Source organism: Bufo bufo, chromosome 1 (assembly GCF_905171765.1).
Source record: "Bufo bufo chromosome 1, aBufBuf1.1, whole genome shotgun sequence".
Classification (NCBI taxonomy): domain Eukaryota; kingdom Metazoa; phylum Chordata; class Amphibia; order Anura; family Bufonidae; genus Bufo; species Bufo bufo.
The window spans coordinates 677,449,970-677,465,045 of NC_053389.1; the positions used below are offsets into that span (position 1 = coordinate 677,449,970).

The 15,076-nt window shown below is 43.1% G+C and overlaps 1 protein-coding gene across 1 annotated transcript in view; it reads right to left on the minus strand.

The window, feature by feature from the left end:
* Positions 1-15,076, minus strand: part of LOC120985893 (ras and EF-hand domain-containing protein-like) — a 70,243-nt gene that overhangs the window by 11,196 nt on the left and 43,971 nt on the right. Inside the window, exons 10-14 of the mRNA XM_040414105.1 lie at positions 3,580-3,784; positions 3,346-3,462; positions 3,080-3,224; positions 2,316-2,397; positions 1,177-1,291 (exon numbers count right to left, since the gene is read on the minus strand). Coding sequence (XP_040270039.1) covers positions 1,177-1,291; positions 2,316-2,397; positions 3,080-3,224; positions 3,346-3,462; positions 3,580-3,784 — 664 coding nt within the window. The remainder of the gene's footprint in view (positions 1-1,176; positions 1,292-2,315; positions 2,398-3,079; positions 3,225-3,345; positions 3,463-3,579; positions 3,785-15,076) is intronic.

Sequence of the window (15,076 nt, forward strand, 5' to 3'; positions counted from 1 at the left end):
AGGCACATACACAAGGTTCATAACGGGAATCCCAAATGCCTAAGCGCCACCGGGATTGAACTGGTGAGACAACCAATAAGAGGAGGTGACTGGGACCGCACACTCTTGCAGCACGAGACCCGATGGATATTTAGGCTGCATACAGTAACACCCACTGGTTTGAACGAGCAACTAAATTTTAGTTGTTTCGTCTGAAACCTCCTAGTCATTCCTACAGTAATATTGAAAGTAGAACTGGATGTCTAATTATGCACGTATTGTTATCCTATACATCTTTTATTCAAACTATACGTGCATACATACCATCACCGCCCTCTATAACGGATATTATAATAATTTATAATTTTATGTGTTATGTTACTGTACCCCATTCTGTTTGACCCTCTATAGGATCTGAGTCCAAAACCAATACAGGGCGTTCGGATGCGCTTACGTCATCTATGTTGAGCGGCGTCCTTAGTGATCCCTACCGAGCGGCCGGGCCAGTGCGCACGAGCATCATGCCGGTGCACATGCGCAGAGGTCCCTGTTTCGTCATACGCTCCGAGGAGATGACGCGGCACGCCGGACAGGTGATAGCCTTATCTGGCATTTAAAAAATGGCGCTAAACTTAGCGCGGGTGCGATCTATTGCCCGTACTATGGTAGAGGAGCGTTATCCAGTACTCCCACCAGCAGTCCATATAATTCATAGACGATCATATGGGTGTATTATACCTGGTATCACCCGATCGTCTCACTTAAACAAGTCCTAGTTAAATTTCCCCTGATTATTTCTTTGAAACGTGCATGTAGGGAGCGGGACTAGATTAGGGCCACATAGGGCCAGGTCACAGGGAGAGGTTCCGGACTGGGTCGCCCTTATAAGGATGAGTGCCCTGTGGTTAGGCTGCTACCCCTAATTAGATATTAGGGTAAGCCTTAGACCACCTAATATCTAGGGTGCCTGAATGAGGAGGTTCTCGATATAGACCTGAAAAGTTCTTCCACAGAGCCAAGCAACACCATCCCCAACAAATGAAAGCCACAACTAAGCAGCTGCTGCCACGTACATGAGAAAAGGCTGAGATGGGAGTCATTGTAAATTTCACCTAAAAACATTGTTGAGCAACAACTCATTCCAATGAAATCATGACCACGCGGTTTAACAGGGAGTAAGACACAACCATTTTTTACCTTGATCTCATCAATCCATTGTCGTACATTGAGGAAGCTGGCTTCGGATGTGACATCATACACAAGTAGCACTCCATGTGCTTTACGGAAATAAGACTTTGCTATACTGCGAAACCTGAAAAGAATACGGAAAATATATGTATGACTTACTGAACAGAGCTAATGTGACCAAGAGACTAGCTGCAAATAAAATGCACACCTTCATGTTTTATACCTTTGTACATTAATAAGGTATCAGATAGTAGTACAATAACTGGAGACTTTATCCCTGTAATAGAACTGAAGACTACAGTGAATTCTAAGGGAATGGGAAATATAAATGAAGGACCTCTGCTTCTCCTTCCTGGTGGATCCACTTCTGATCATAGGACAAACCTAAAAAGTTCAAAGTTGCAAAATAATAAACTTTGCAAAATGAAGCATGCAAAGTCGATTCGCATAAAACTTCTTTGTAATACTGTACGTAGAGGGAGCACCGTACAGTATTAGAATGTATTGGCTCCGATGAGCCAAAGTTATTGCTTCACGAAGTCTCCCGAGACTTTGTGTAATTACTTTGTGAATTATTACTGTAAAAAACCTTGGTACCGAACTCTGTTTCGGTTCCAAGGTACCACCAAAGTAGATTCGCTCATCCCTAAATATAATACTGGGGGAAGGGGGGGGGGGGGCGCTGCAGTAGCGCAGCTTAGTATCAGAAAATAGCAAATCTTGGTATCTGATCAATCTGGGTGTAAAAGAATAGATTGGGTATCGAAAGTTAGATACCAGATTACCAGATGCAACCCTAGCACAGAGCTGATCAACCCATCCTGTTTATCCCCAATATACAGTCTAATATACAATGGCCAGGGTTATGAGCAGTTTTTAAAGCATCTGAATAAGTTGATGACAATGTACCCACAGCAACTGTCAGTTCCCTTTCATCAACCAGCACCAAAGGCAATCAATTGCTCACTGTTTTGTAACCCAAATTAATTTCACTCCATGACACCTGTAGTCTCTTTGCTGAGATAATATTTTCCATAAATGTTTAAATACCTTTTCTGTAGCTGTTCTTTTACCTGTATGAACAGCTATTTTAAGCTGCACTGTTTTATCAAAGTAGATAGGCACATATTTTCAAGGTTTGCACACACCTTTCTTGTCCAGCTGTGTCCCAGATCTGCAGGGTTGTATAATCTCCGTCAACTAGAAGTTTCTTCATCTGAAAGTCCACCCCTAAAATAGAGAAATTCTTTACTGACATGTTTATAGCAACCGCAGTCACGACTGAGTAAAACAGATCTGAAGATAGAACAGACTTAACAAAGACAATTTACTGTTAACAACCTGCTCTGAAATGGAAAAACAAACAACATCCAGGGCAAAGGCTCCAAACTGGGCGAGAGGCACACCATAGATCTCAGAAATCAGTTATAAGATATGTATCATTAGAAGAACAATATATTCCTTACAACCACAGATCTGCTGTATGTGTATATATATCCATATACAAACACACAACGTATAATGTAAAAAAAAAAAAAAGTGGAAAAAAAGGGCTTTTAATCAGATTATCACATAGCTGGATGCTACATTGCCCTGAAATTTTGTAGGCCAAAGCCAAAAGCCCGGGAGAGACACGTGCTAGAGTAGGTCCAGTCGCTGGTAGATGGGCCTGACACAATTTTGATCAAAATTACACAAAGAGCTTCTAATTTTCATATAGTAAGTATAGCAGTGATGCAGTACATATATTGCCTTAAAACAGATTATGTGATTGCTGTGGAAGGTTTACCCATCAGGTGATAGATGGGGCATATTCACATTTGCCTTCTTGCTGTGCTATATGTAAAGATGAAAGAACAAAAGCCATGGCTATCCTGCACTTAGCATAATACGAAAATCTCAAACACTCAACCTAATGTGGTGGGAATGTCCCCTCTGAATTCATTCAAACATAGTCTTAGAAGGAAGCTGGACTTTCCAGACCCCGCGTCTCCAGCCAAGACAAGTCTGTATATTGGACTGGAGGTCTGAGATCCTTCAGCCATCAAACTTTCTTTCTGCAATGAACAAAACACAATGTCCATTTTCTGCAAATTTAAAAGGTGCCTTTTAATTTAATGCTACTGACATTTTGGTTTCTCATAGCTCACTAACAAAGATTGGAAGCGGTACACTCACTTTTGGAGTAAATGCGGGTAGTCGCCTTTTCGAAGAGGCAGCGGAACCAGTGCGACTTACTGGTCGTGAGGGGGTCCATTTAGTTCGTCCATCAACCTGTGATCTGGCTTCCATTGTCTGATAACATGAAGGCAACAAATAATTTGGATAGCACAGCAACATTGCTTCTACAGGCATCTTCTCCAGGTGTGAACTGTTTCATAGCTACCAAATAGCACAAGTGTATATACTTACCTCCGCTTCAGAATTGACATAAGAAACGCTCCCTTCCCAGGGCTCATCAGAGCTGTTGCTCCTCTCGCTTCCAAAGTCACTTGCAGAGCAGTCTATGTCACTATACCCAAGGCTTCGAGGTAGGGACACACCACTGTCTGTACATCCATTGGCCCAGCTGGCTACATTAGAATACTTGCTATATGGCTCATCCTCAGCTCCATATCTATAAGAAAAGTCAGATAATACAGATTTTAAATGGAAGCTGTCACCAGGAAAATCACTGTTAAACCATGCACAGTATCATGTGGGCTAGCTCAGCTGAATATAATGATACTATAACTTTCACTTAGAGATCTGTTGCTTTATTCTGGAGAAAAAGTACTTTTTTTCCCCACAAAGTTTTTATTGATAACAAAAGGTAACATTTGACAGTATGCAGACATGTAGCCCAATGTTTCGAAAATCAGAGGTAATTACATTGTATCCACAGTTTAATAGGTACTTTAACAATATATATATATATTTCTGTAGTAGTCGAGTGACGGGCAATCAGTTGTTATATGGTTACCCAGGAAAGGGTAGGTAAGGTAAGGAAGAATGGGGAGGGACAAAAAGGGAGGAGAAGAGGGAGCAAGAAACAAACAAAAAAACAAAAACACAACTAGTGCCAGAAAAGAGCAGATCAATATTAATAAAAACGAGAAATAATCCCTTTGGTAGAGCCAAATATATATCAAGGTATTCTCAGTTCGGATACACTTTCAGCCACTTATTCCAATACTGCAAATAAGGCTACTTTCACATTTAGGCAGAGTGATACGGCAAGCAGTTCCGTTGCCGGAACTGCCTGCTGGATCCGGCAAAGCTTATGCGAACTGACGGCATTAGGGCTCTTTCACACCTGCGTTCTTGTCTTCCGGCATAGAGTTCCGTCGTCGGGGCTCTATGCCGGAAGAATCCTGATCAGGATTATCCTAATGCATTCTGAATGGAGAGTAATCCGTTCAGGATGCATCAGGATGTCTTCAGTTCCGGTACGGAACGTTTGTTGGCCGGAGAAAATACCGCAGCATGCTGCGCTTTTTGCTCCGGCCAAAAATCCGGAACACTTGCCGCAAGGCCGGATCCGGAATTAATGCCCATTGGAAGGCATTGATCCGGATCCGGCCTTAAGCTAAACGTCGTTTCGGCGCATTGCCGGAGCCGACATTTAGCTTTTTCAGAGTGGTTACCATGGCTGCCGGGACGCTAAAGTCCTGACAGCCATGGTAAGTGTAGTGGGGAGCGGGGGAGCAGTGTACTTACCGTCCGTGCGGCTCCCCGGGCGCTCCAGAGTGACGTCAGGGCGCCCCAAGCGCATGGATCACGTGATCCATGTGATCACGTCATCCATGCGCATGGGGCGCTCTGACGTCATTCTGGAGCGCCCCGGGAGCCGCACGGACTGTAAGTATACCGCTCCCCCGCTCCCCGCTCCTACTATGGCAACCAGGACCTTAATAGCGTCCTGGGTGCCATAGTAACACTGAAAGCATTTGGAAGACGGTTCCGTCTTCAAATGCTTTCAGTACACTTGCGTTTTTCCGGATCCGGCAGGCACCTCCGGCAACGGAAGTGCATGCCGGATCCCAACAACGCAAGTGTGAAAGAGGCCTTAGTAAGACTGATCAGGATCCTGATCAGTCTTAATGCCTGATCAGTCAAATAAATGCATTGAAATGCCGAATCAGGGCTCTTTCACACTTGCGTTATTGTCTTCCGGCATAGAGTTCCGTCGTCGGGACTCTATGCCGGAAGAATACTGATCAGGATTATCCTAATGCATTCTGAATGGAGAGTAATCCGTTCAGGATGCATCAGGATGTCTTCAGTTCCGGTACGGAACGTTTTTTGGCCGGAGAAAATACCGCAGCATGCTGCGCTTTTTGCTCCGGCCAAAAATCCTGAAGACTTGCCGCAAGGCCGGATCCGGGATCAATGCCCATTGAAAGGCATTGATCCGGATCCGGCCTTAAGCTAAACGTCGTTTCGGCGCATTGCCGGACCCGACGTTTAGCTTTTTCTGAATAGTTACCATGGCTGCCGGGACGCTAAAGTCCTGACAGCCATGGTAAGTGTAGCGGGGAGCGGGGGAGCAGCATACTTACCGTCCGTGCGGCTCCCCGGGCGCTCCAGAGTGACGTCAGGGCGCCCCAAGCGCATGGATCACGTGATCACATGGATCACGTCATCCATGCGCATGGGGCGCTCTGACGTCATTCTGGAGCGCCCGGGGAGCCGCACGGACTGTAAGTATACCGCTCCCCCGCTCCCCGCTCCTACTATGGCAACCAGGACTTTAATAGCGTCCTGGGTGCCATAGTAACACTGAAAGCATTTGGAAGACGGTTCCGTCTTCAAATGCTTTCAGTACACTTGCGTTGTTACGGATCCGGCAGGCACCTCCGGCAACGGAAGTGCATGCCGGATCCCAACAACGCAAGTGTGAAAGAGGCCTCAGTCTTTCCGGTGTTAACCGGCATTTTTTTTTTTTCACCTTTTTTTTCGGTCTGCGCATGGACGGATCCGGCATTCCGGTATTTTGAATGCCGAATCCGGCACTGATACATTCCTATGGGAAAAAATGCTGGATACGACATTCAGGCAAGTCTTCAGTTTTTTTTTTGCCGGAGATAAAACTGTAGCAGGCTATGGTTCTCTCTTTTGCCTGATCAGTCAAAATGACTGAACAGAAGACATCCTTATGCATCCTGAACAGATTGCTCTCCATTCAGAATGCATGGGGATATACCTGATCAGTTCTTTTCCGGTATAGAGCCCTTTTGATGGAACTCCGTGCCAGAAAAGAAAAACGCTAGTGTGAAAGTACCCTAAGAATCATAAGATCCTCTGTAAGAAGCCATTGTACTTTCCATTGAGCAATTCTAGCCTACCCTATGTATTATATCATCAAGTGTAGGAACTTGGATAGAACGCCAATGTTTAGCTATTAATGTCTTTACTGCTGTGAGAATATGAAATATTATGACCCTATCTAATCTTTAATCCCTATAAGTAATAAACAGAGAGCAGGATCTTTGGGTATGGAGGCACCCAATATTCTGTTCAGTAATGATATTGTATTATCCCAGATGTCAATAAGAGCTTCACAGTCCCAAAAGATGTGTTTTATGTCACCTAAAGCTTTCTCACATCTCCAGTAAGTTGCTGATACTTCTGTATATATTTGTGATAAGCGTTGAGGTGTCATATACCATCTATATAGCATTTTACATGTAGATTCAAGATGTGTTGCACAGCTTGAAAATTTCCTTGCTGCAGTAAATACTACATGCCAAATTTGTTCTTCATTAGGTAGATCTAGTTCAGATGTCCATTTCACTAACCCAGATACTTTATCTGTGGAGTTATGCTCCAAAAGTAGTTTATACATTTTTGACAAGCCTTTAGTTTGGGCAGATGTGCCAAAAAATAAAATAAAAAAATACATCTTCAAAAAGGTTTTAGTAGCATTTCTCGGGGTTCGTGAAAGGGAGCCCAAAAGGGATTGTAATTGCAAGTATTTATAGAACTCTTTATTGGATATCTGAAAGGAATTTGCCAAGGTTGAGAAAGGGACTAACTTAGAAACATAGAATGTGTCGGCAGATAAGAACCATTTGGCCCATCTAGTCTGCCCAATACTGTCTGCACAAAACTGTCCTGAACTCCAGATCTGATGGATTTTGGTAATTCCTGCAGCTATCCAATTTGAATAGACCGTTATCTTAGCAACCATGCGTGAAAATCGCACCGCATCCACACTTGCTTGCGGATGCTTACGATTTTCACTCAGCCCCATTCACTTCTATGGGGCCTGCATGGCGTGATAAACTAACAATATAGAGCATTCTGCGATTTTCACGCAACGCATAAGTGAAGCGTGAAAATCACCACTCATGTGCACAGCCCCATAGAAATGAATGGGTCCGGATTCAGTGCGGGTGCAATGCGTTCACCTCCCGCATTGCACCCGCGCGGAAAATCTCGCCCATGTGCACTGAGCCTAAGTGTGTGAAAATTCAGGAACATTCCTTTAAGACCATGACGCGGTGGTATAACGACCCCAGCAAACTCCATAGGATGGGCCTGAGGAGCTCTAATCTATGTTGGAGATGCAAACACGAAGGGACATTGGGACACAATGTGGTTTTGTCCCAACATCCAACCCTTTTGGGACCAAATAGAACAAACAATTAATATGATCTGTAAGTCCAAGATCCAGCTCGCGCCATCATCAGTCCTGTTATGGCTGCCCTCTCCCACATGGAAACCATAGATATCAGACCTGCCAACCATATTGGTCCAGGCAGCAAAGGCTACCAATTCCAATTCTTTGGCTCCAAGCAGAACCTCCTACCTGGGTGCAGTGGCTATCTAAGGTTGACCAGATAAGCCTGATGGAGGAACTGGCAAGCTGGGCAGGTCTCATTCTAAATATACCTGTTTGTGGCAGCCCTGGAAAATATTCCGCGATTAAAATAGCATCATACATATAAACACACATGCCTGATAAGACACTTGATAACCAGCTTGTCTTTGAGTCTTTGGACATGAGGGGATCAAATGCAGATCATTCTCTTTTCCAATTATCCTAGTAATCCTGGGAAATCCATTTCTATGCCACGAGTTTATCTAAGTTTAATGTTAGGAATGTTGAATCTATATACATTAGACTTGTGTCCTGTTGAGGGACCACCTGACACCACCCACTTCCCCATCCCATACCCTTGTCCTCCTTCTCCTCTCCCCCCAACCCCTACCTTTCCCCCGCCCGATTTCCCTCCCTTACTTCCTGTGAGAAGGTTTAAATTTTCTGAGTCATTGAATATGCACATTTTTGCCGTTTACTTACCTTGTATTAACTCTGCAAATCAATTGTGTCTAACCAAAAACTCTCAATAAAAAGAGATTTGTTAAAAAAATAAATGTATATTAATGCCTGTTATCTCTTTTGAGGATCTGATAGCTTCCGCTAGAGGTTCCATGACCAAGGTGAATATTAAAGGGGAAAGGGGGCACTCTTGTCTCGTTCCATTCGTAATATAGAATGAGTCCGATATAAGTGACCAGAGGCCAATACCTTCGCAAATGGGGTTGAATATAGTGCCAATATGACTTTTTGGGCCAGGCCAATGATCCCGAAATTTATTTAGTACGGCTTCTAGATACCCCCAATGTACTCTGTCGAATGCCTTCTCCGCATCGAGGGAAAGCAGCAGAGAAGGCATTCGACAGGTCTCCACTCTCCCCACCAGATCCAGAAATCTCCTTGTGCCATCTACCAATTGCCTACCTTTAACAAATCCCACTTGATCTCCGTGAATCAATATAGGAAGGATATCTGCTAATCTAGTAGCTAATATCTTTGCGTACAATTTCAGATCCGTTTTCAGGAGAGAAATTGGGCCAAAATTCTCAGGTTTATCCGCGTTTTCCCCGGTTTAGGTAAAGCAACTATCGTTGCGGAAAGTAATTCTTCAAGGAAGGACCCTGAGTCACGTACATAATTAAACAATCTGTAAAGGTATGGTGTCATAATGGAGGAGAATGGTTTGTAATAATCATTGGAAAGTCCATCTGGACCCGGAGTTTTATTAGATTTGAGGGATTTAATTACCCCAGTAATTTCTGCATATGTAAATTCTGCCGATAAGAATTACAATTGAGATGCTTCAATTAGCGGGAGTGTTACTGTTCTCCTTTAAATTATACAATTTAGAGTAAAACCCGGCTATGGAATCCGCTATCCCCTTAGGGTCAAAAATCTTATCCCCTTTAGAATCATGTATATAGGATCTTTTGGATTTGGCCTGTAAGGCCTTCAATCTAGATGCCAAGAGAGGTGGCCTTGTTATTATGGCGATAGTATGTTGCTTTAGGTCTTCTTAAAGCTAGCTTATACTTATGAAGCTGAAGATGTAACCTGTGGTGCAGATCTTTAATTTCTTGTACTCTTCCCTGGTCATAAGACTGTTTATTCATTTGGGTGAGCTTAATAATAGAGTCATTAAGTTGCACACATTGGGCTTCCTTTTCTACTTTGTCTCATGATGCTATACTAATATAATGTCCACGAATAAAGGCCTTATGAGTACACCAAATTAGGGCAATGCCCGTTTCTCCCTAATCATTAAAAAGAGAAGTACTCTTCAAGAGTCTTCCTTGACTGGGGTAGATATTTGGAGGAATGTAAAACCCTTCCATTAATTCTCCAAGGTATTGTAGGAGGCGAGATATATTGCTCAGAGATCATAACTGAAATAGGGGCATGGTCAGACCATTCTATGTGACCTATTGTGCAGGAAGTTACCCTTTGATAGGCGTTGTGGTCCGTCAGGAAGAGATCAATTCTGCAATAAGTTTTATGAGCAGATGAAAAGAAACTGTAATCCCTTTCGGTGGAGTGTTTCAACCTCCATACATCTAATAATCCTCCTTTTTGCGTGAGGCAGAATAACTTAGAGGGGTGTGATGTTTTAGAGACCGCCGAGGAATCTAGTTCAGGCCACATAAGTGAGATGAAATCACCCATATAAAGAAGAGACCCCTTCCCCGACCGTCCCCACCTTCGCGAAAAGCCTCCTGAAAAATCTAAGTTGTTTCTTATTAGGAGCATATACAGCTACTAGAGTGTATAACACATTATTGAGTTCACAAATTAAGATCACGTATCTGCCCCCTGCATCTGTGTAAGAGTCTATTAGCTTAAATGCTATAGTATCCCTTATTGCTAAAGAGACTCCTCTCTTTGAATCCGCAAATGCTGAAACTATAACAGGAAAACGTTTGTGTCTTAGTCTGTGAAGATCGCCCGCAAGAAAATGTGTCTCTTGTACACAAAGAATGTCAGATTTAGTTTTAATGGGCTCACGCCATAATTGAGATCTCTTGAATGGGCTATTTAAGCCTTTAGCATTAATTTAAGTAAATTTAAGTATCATTATAATGTAACAGTAAGACCGCCAGCTGTCGACCTCCACCCACCCAAATCACTTGTGACATACACATTTTCAGGTTCCAGACATTTTTAAGTTGCAGTGAAGCGTTTTCTCCGGCTACAAAAAGGGAAGAAAAACAAACAACAAATACAGAAACAATAAAATGTAGACCAAATAACATGGGTCCCATCTCAAGGAGAACCTAATGCCTAATTCAGATGGAAAGTGGCGTTACTAGGGGTGGGGGGGTTAAAAAAAAAAAGTCCCAGATTCGGCCAAACAGGCCTGAGACAATGAAGAATTATTCCCTAAGGGGAAAAAATAAAATAAAATGAGGAAGGCTTATTTGCTCACAATATTGTTCAGTCATTTGGAGAATTCCTCTGCCTGACTGTGGTCCATTCTTCTTCTAAGTGCGTAGGCGACGCAGGTTTTGATGGTGTCGCAGATCCAAGAGGTACAGATAAATTCCAGTTAGAGATCAATTGCAGAACTTCTGATGGGGTGGATACCACCAATTTGCCTCCTTCTCTTGATATCAACAATTTAGGGTACTTTCACACTTGCGGCAGAGGATTTGGGCAGGCAGGTCCGTCACCAGAACTGCCTGCCGAATCCGTCAAACCGTATGCAAACTGATGGCATTTGTCAGACGGATTAGGATCCTGATCCGTATGACAAATGCATTGAAATGCCGGATCCGTCTCTCCGGTGTCATCTGGAAAAACGGATCCGACATTTAATTTTTTCAAATTTTTTGCGGTCTGAGCATGCCGGATCTGTTTTGCCGGAACACTCTGGGCCGGATCCAGCATTAATGCATGTCAATGGGAAAAAATGCTGGATCTGGCATTCTGGCAAGTTTTCTGGAATTTTGGATGGAGATAAAACCGCAACATGCTGCAGTATTATCTCCATCCTGAAAAGTCAAAAAGACTGAACTGAAGACATCCTGAATGGATTGCTCTCTATTCAGAATGCATTAGGATAAAACTGATCAGTTCTTTTCCGGTATTGAGCCCCTAAGACGGAACTCAATGCCGGAAAAGAATAACGCTATACAGAATTCTGTGCGCTCTCAGGATTTTTGTAGCTTCCTGGAATTCCCGTCGTCTACTGAGTGGCTGCAGACAAGTCCGTATAGAGCGAAATGGAGCAAAATCTTTCTGCTACCCGGATTGTTGCGAGCAGCAGCCACGAGGTTTTCTTTGATATGATAGAAAGTAATGCGTGCTATGACATCCCTAGGGATGTCTGCTGGTAATCTTTTAGGTTTCAGTATGCTGTGACCTCTATCGATAAAGAGCTCAGTTTGAGATACTGTGGGTAACAACCGTAAAAAAAGTCTGTAAAAAATTTTGTGCAGTTGGTCAGGTTTCACCACTTCCGGAATCCTGCAAAATCTTATATTATTGCGACGAGACCTGTCTTCCAAATCTATCACTTTTGCACGTAATGTTGCTAGCTCTTCATCTTTTTCATTTGTAGTGTCAACCAGCTCATTAGGATATCTCCTTCTGTAGAGGAGTTAACATAGCACGAAGGTCTGCTTGCAAAGATGACCTCATGTCAGAAACGATTCAGTAACTGGTCTATCATTACCAGTGTTATTAATATTGGTAAATTGTTGTGGGTATATTACAGTGGAGCATTCCCCATAATACTGATCCAGTGACGCTACTTGTGCTTGGGTCCTCCCAGCGTTTACATAGTACAGTCCCGGAGAGGATTCGTGGCTGACATGTGGCGTTGCCATATTTGTTCCCTGCAGGGTGTCAGGTATATATACCCCATAGCCGTTGGGGGACGAAGTAGGGTATTGTATTAAGGGCCCTTGTGCAGGAGAGAAGCTCGGTTGAGTACCTGCAGGAGAACTCGCTGCCCGCGCTGTTTCTTTAGGGCCTCGCAGCGCGTCACAGCTGCCATCTTGTGAAGCGCTTGTTGCAGAGAAGAACTCAGTTAACTTGCTCGTGGCTGCATTTTTCCGGGTTTTGGTCCTCTCCGGGTGTGTCAGGAAGATCTTCCCTCTGTATAGGTGGGTTTTGAGCAGAGAAGTTGTGCTGAGAGCCGCTGTCACAGATCTGTAGCGCCGGAGCTGTGCAAAAGCGCAACTCACTCCATGCGCTGCTGACCACGCCCACCCGAGAAAAAGTACTTTTAATCCATATGCAAAATTAGCAGTTAAGTGCACTGAGGGCGGGCCCCAAGCCACTCCGTGCACCCTTGCTCCTTCTGCTTCCTCTAACAGCACCTCCATCTCCTTTTGATTGACAGGTCCAGATGAGATGACTATGCAGAACCAGGCCTTGTCAATCAAGGAGAAGGAGGAACTGGCAGAGGAAGCAGGAGGAGCAAGGGTGCATAGAGTGGGGGCATGCCCATGGTCCATGTATATGGCTTAAAGCACTTTTTCTAAACACTTAAAGGTTTTGTCGACCTACACAATGATTTTTTTTTTGCTATTAGCAAATGTATAGTAGGAACCCCTTATACTGTACAGTGCCTTGCAAAAGTATTCACCCCCATTGACTTTTTTCGTATTTTGTTACATTACAGCCCTTAAGTTCAATGTTTTGTTAATCTGAATTTTATGTGATGGATCAGAACACAATAGTCTAAGTTGGTGAAGTGAAATAAAAATATATAACTAAAACTATTGTTTAGAAATAGAAAACAGAAAATTGGCATGTGTGTATGTATTCACCCCCTTTGTTAGGAAGCCTATAAAAAGCTCTGGTGCAACCAATTACCTTCAGAAGTCGCATAATTAGTGAAATGATGTCCACCTGTGTGCAATCTAAGTGTCACATGATCTGTCATTACATATACACACATTTTCTGAAAGGCCCCAGAGGCTGCAACACCTAAACAAGATGCATCACTAACCAAACACTGCCATGAAGACCAAGGAACTCTCCAAACAAGTAAGGGACAATGTTGTTGAGAAGTACAAGTCAGGGTTAGGTTATAAAAAAAATATCCAAATCTTTGATGATCCCCAGGAGCACCATCAAATCTATCATAACCAAATGGAAAGACCATAGTACAACAGCAAACCTGCCAAGAGACGGCCGCCCACCAAAACTCACGGACCGGGCAAGAAGGGCATTAATCAGAGAGGCAGCACAGAGACCTAAGGTAACCCTGGAGGAGCTGCAGAGTTCCACAGCAGAGACTGGAGTATCTGTACATAGGATGACAATAAGCCGTACGCGCCATAGAGTTAGGCTTTATGGCAGAGTGGCCAGAAGAAAGCCATTACTATCAAGGTAAAAACAAAAAGGAATGTTGTGAGTTTGCCAAAAGGCATGTGGGAGACTCCCAAAATGTAGGAGGAAGGTGCTCTGGTCTGATGATACTAAAATTTTACTTTTCGGCTAAAGAAAACGCTATGTCTGGCGCAAAAACAACCCATCACATCACCCAAAGAACACCATCCCCCGTGAGACATGGTGGTGGTGGCATCATGCTGGGGGGATGTTTTTCAGCAGTCAGGACTGGGAAACTGGTCAGAGTTGAGGGAAAGATGGATGATGCTAAATACAGGGATATTCTTGAGCAAAACCTGTACCACTCTGTGTGTGATTTAAGGCTAGGACGGAGGTTCACCTTCCAGCAGGACAATGACCCCAAACACACTGCTAAAGCTACACTTGAGTGATTTAAGGGGAAACATGTAAATGTGTTGGAATGGCCTAGTCAAAGCCCAGATCTCAATCCAATAGAAAAGCTATGGTCAGACTTAAAAGATTGCTGTTCACAAGCTCAAACCATCTAACTTGAAGGAGCTGGAGCAGTTTTGCAAGGAGGAATGGGCAAAAATCCTAGTGGTAAGATGTGGCAAGCTCATAGAGACTTATCCAAAGCGACTTGGAGCTGTGATTGCCGCAAAAGGTGGCTGTACAAATAATTGACTTTAGGGCGGTGAATAGTTATGCAAATTGACTTTTGTGGTATTTTGTCCTAATTTATTGTTTGCTTCACAATAAAAAATAAAACATCTTCAAAGTTGTGGGCATGTTCTGTAAATTAAATTATGCAAATCCTCAAACAATCCATGTTAATTCCAGGTTGTGAGGCACCAAAATACGAAAAAAGTCAAGGGAGTGAATACTTTTGCAAGGCACTGTATATTCTTTCTGCTGCAGGAAATACACCCACTACCCGGCCTTTATTTCCAAATGTGGCAAGGTTATAGGAAACGGGAAAAAAGTATAACATTTTTGAGCAAAACAGTACTTGCATCAAAATGTGTGCCTTTTCTGCACTAGAACCTTCCTAAATTCCCCACCACATGTTGTGGACTGTTAGGTGTTCATATTTTTTGTTATTTCAATTAATGTAAAATGAAGCAACTTTGCAAAAAGTCTTAATTATAAAGCCACTTTTGTACACGGTTCCTATATATACCTATGGGGGTAATTTATCAGGAGGGTAACTTTTTAAGTCAGCTTTTCTTGCATCTGCATTGGAATAATTTTTGCTAAGTTTATCAAATGTCAAGCGTTTGATAAAATTTGGTGTATTTTTAAATA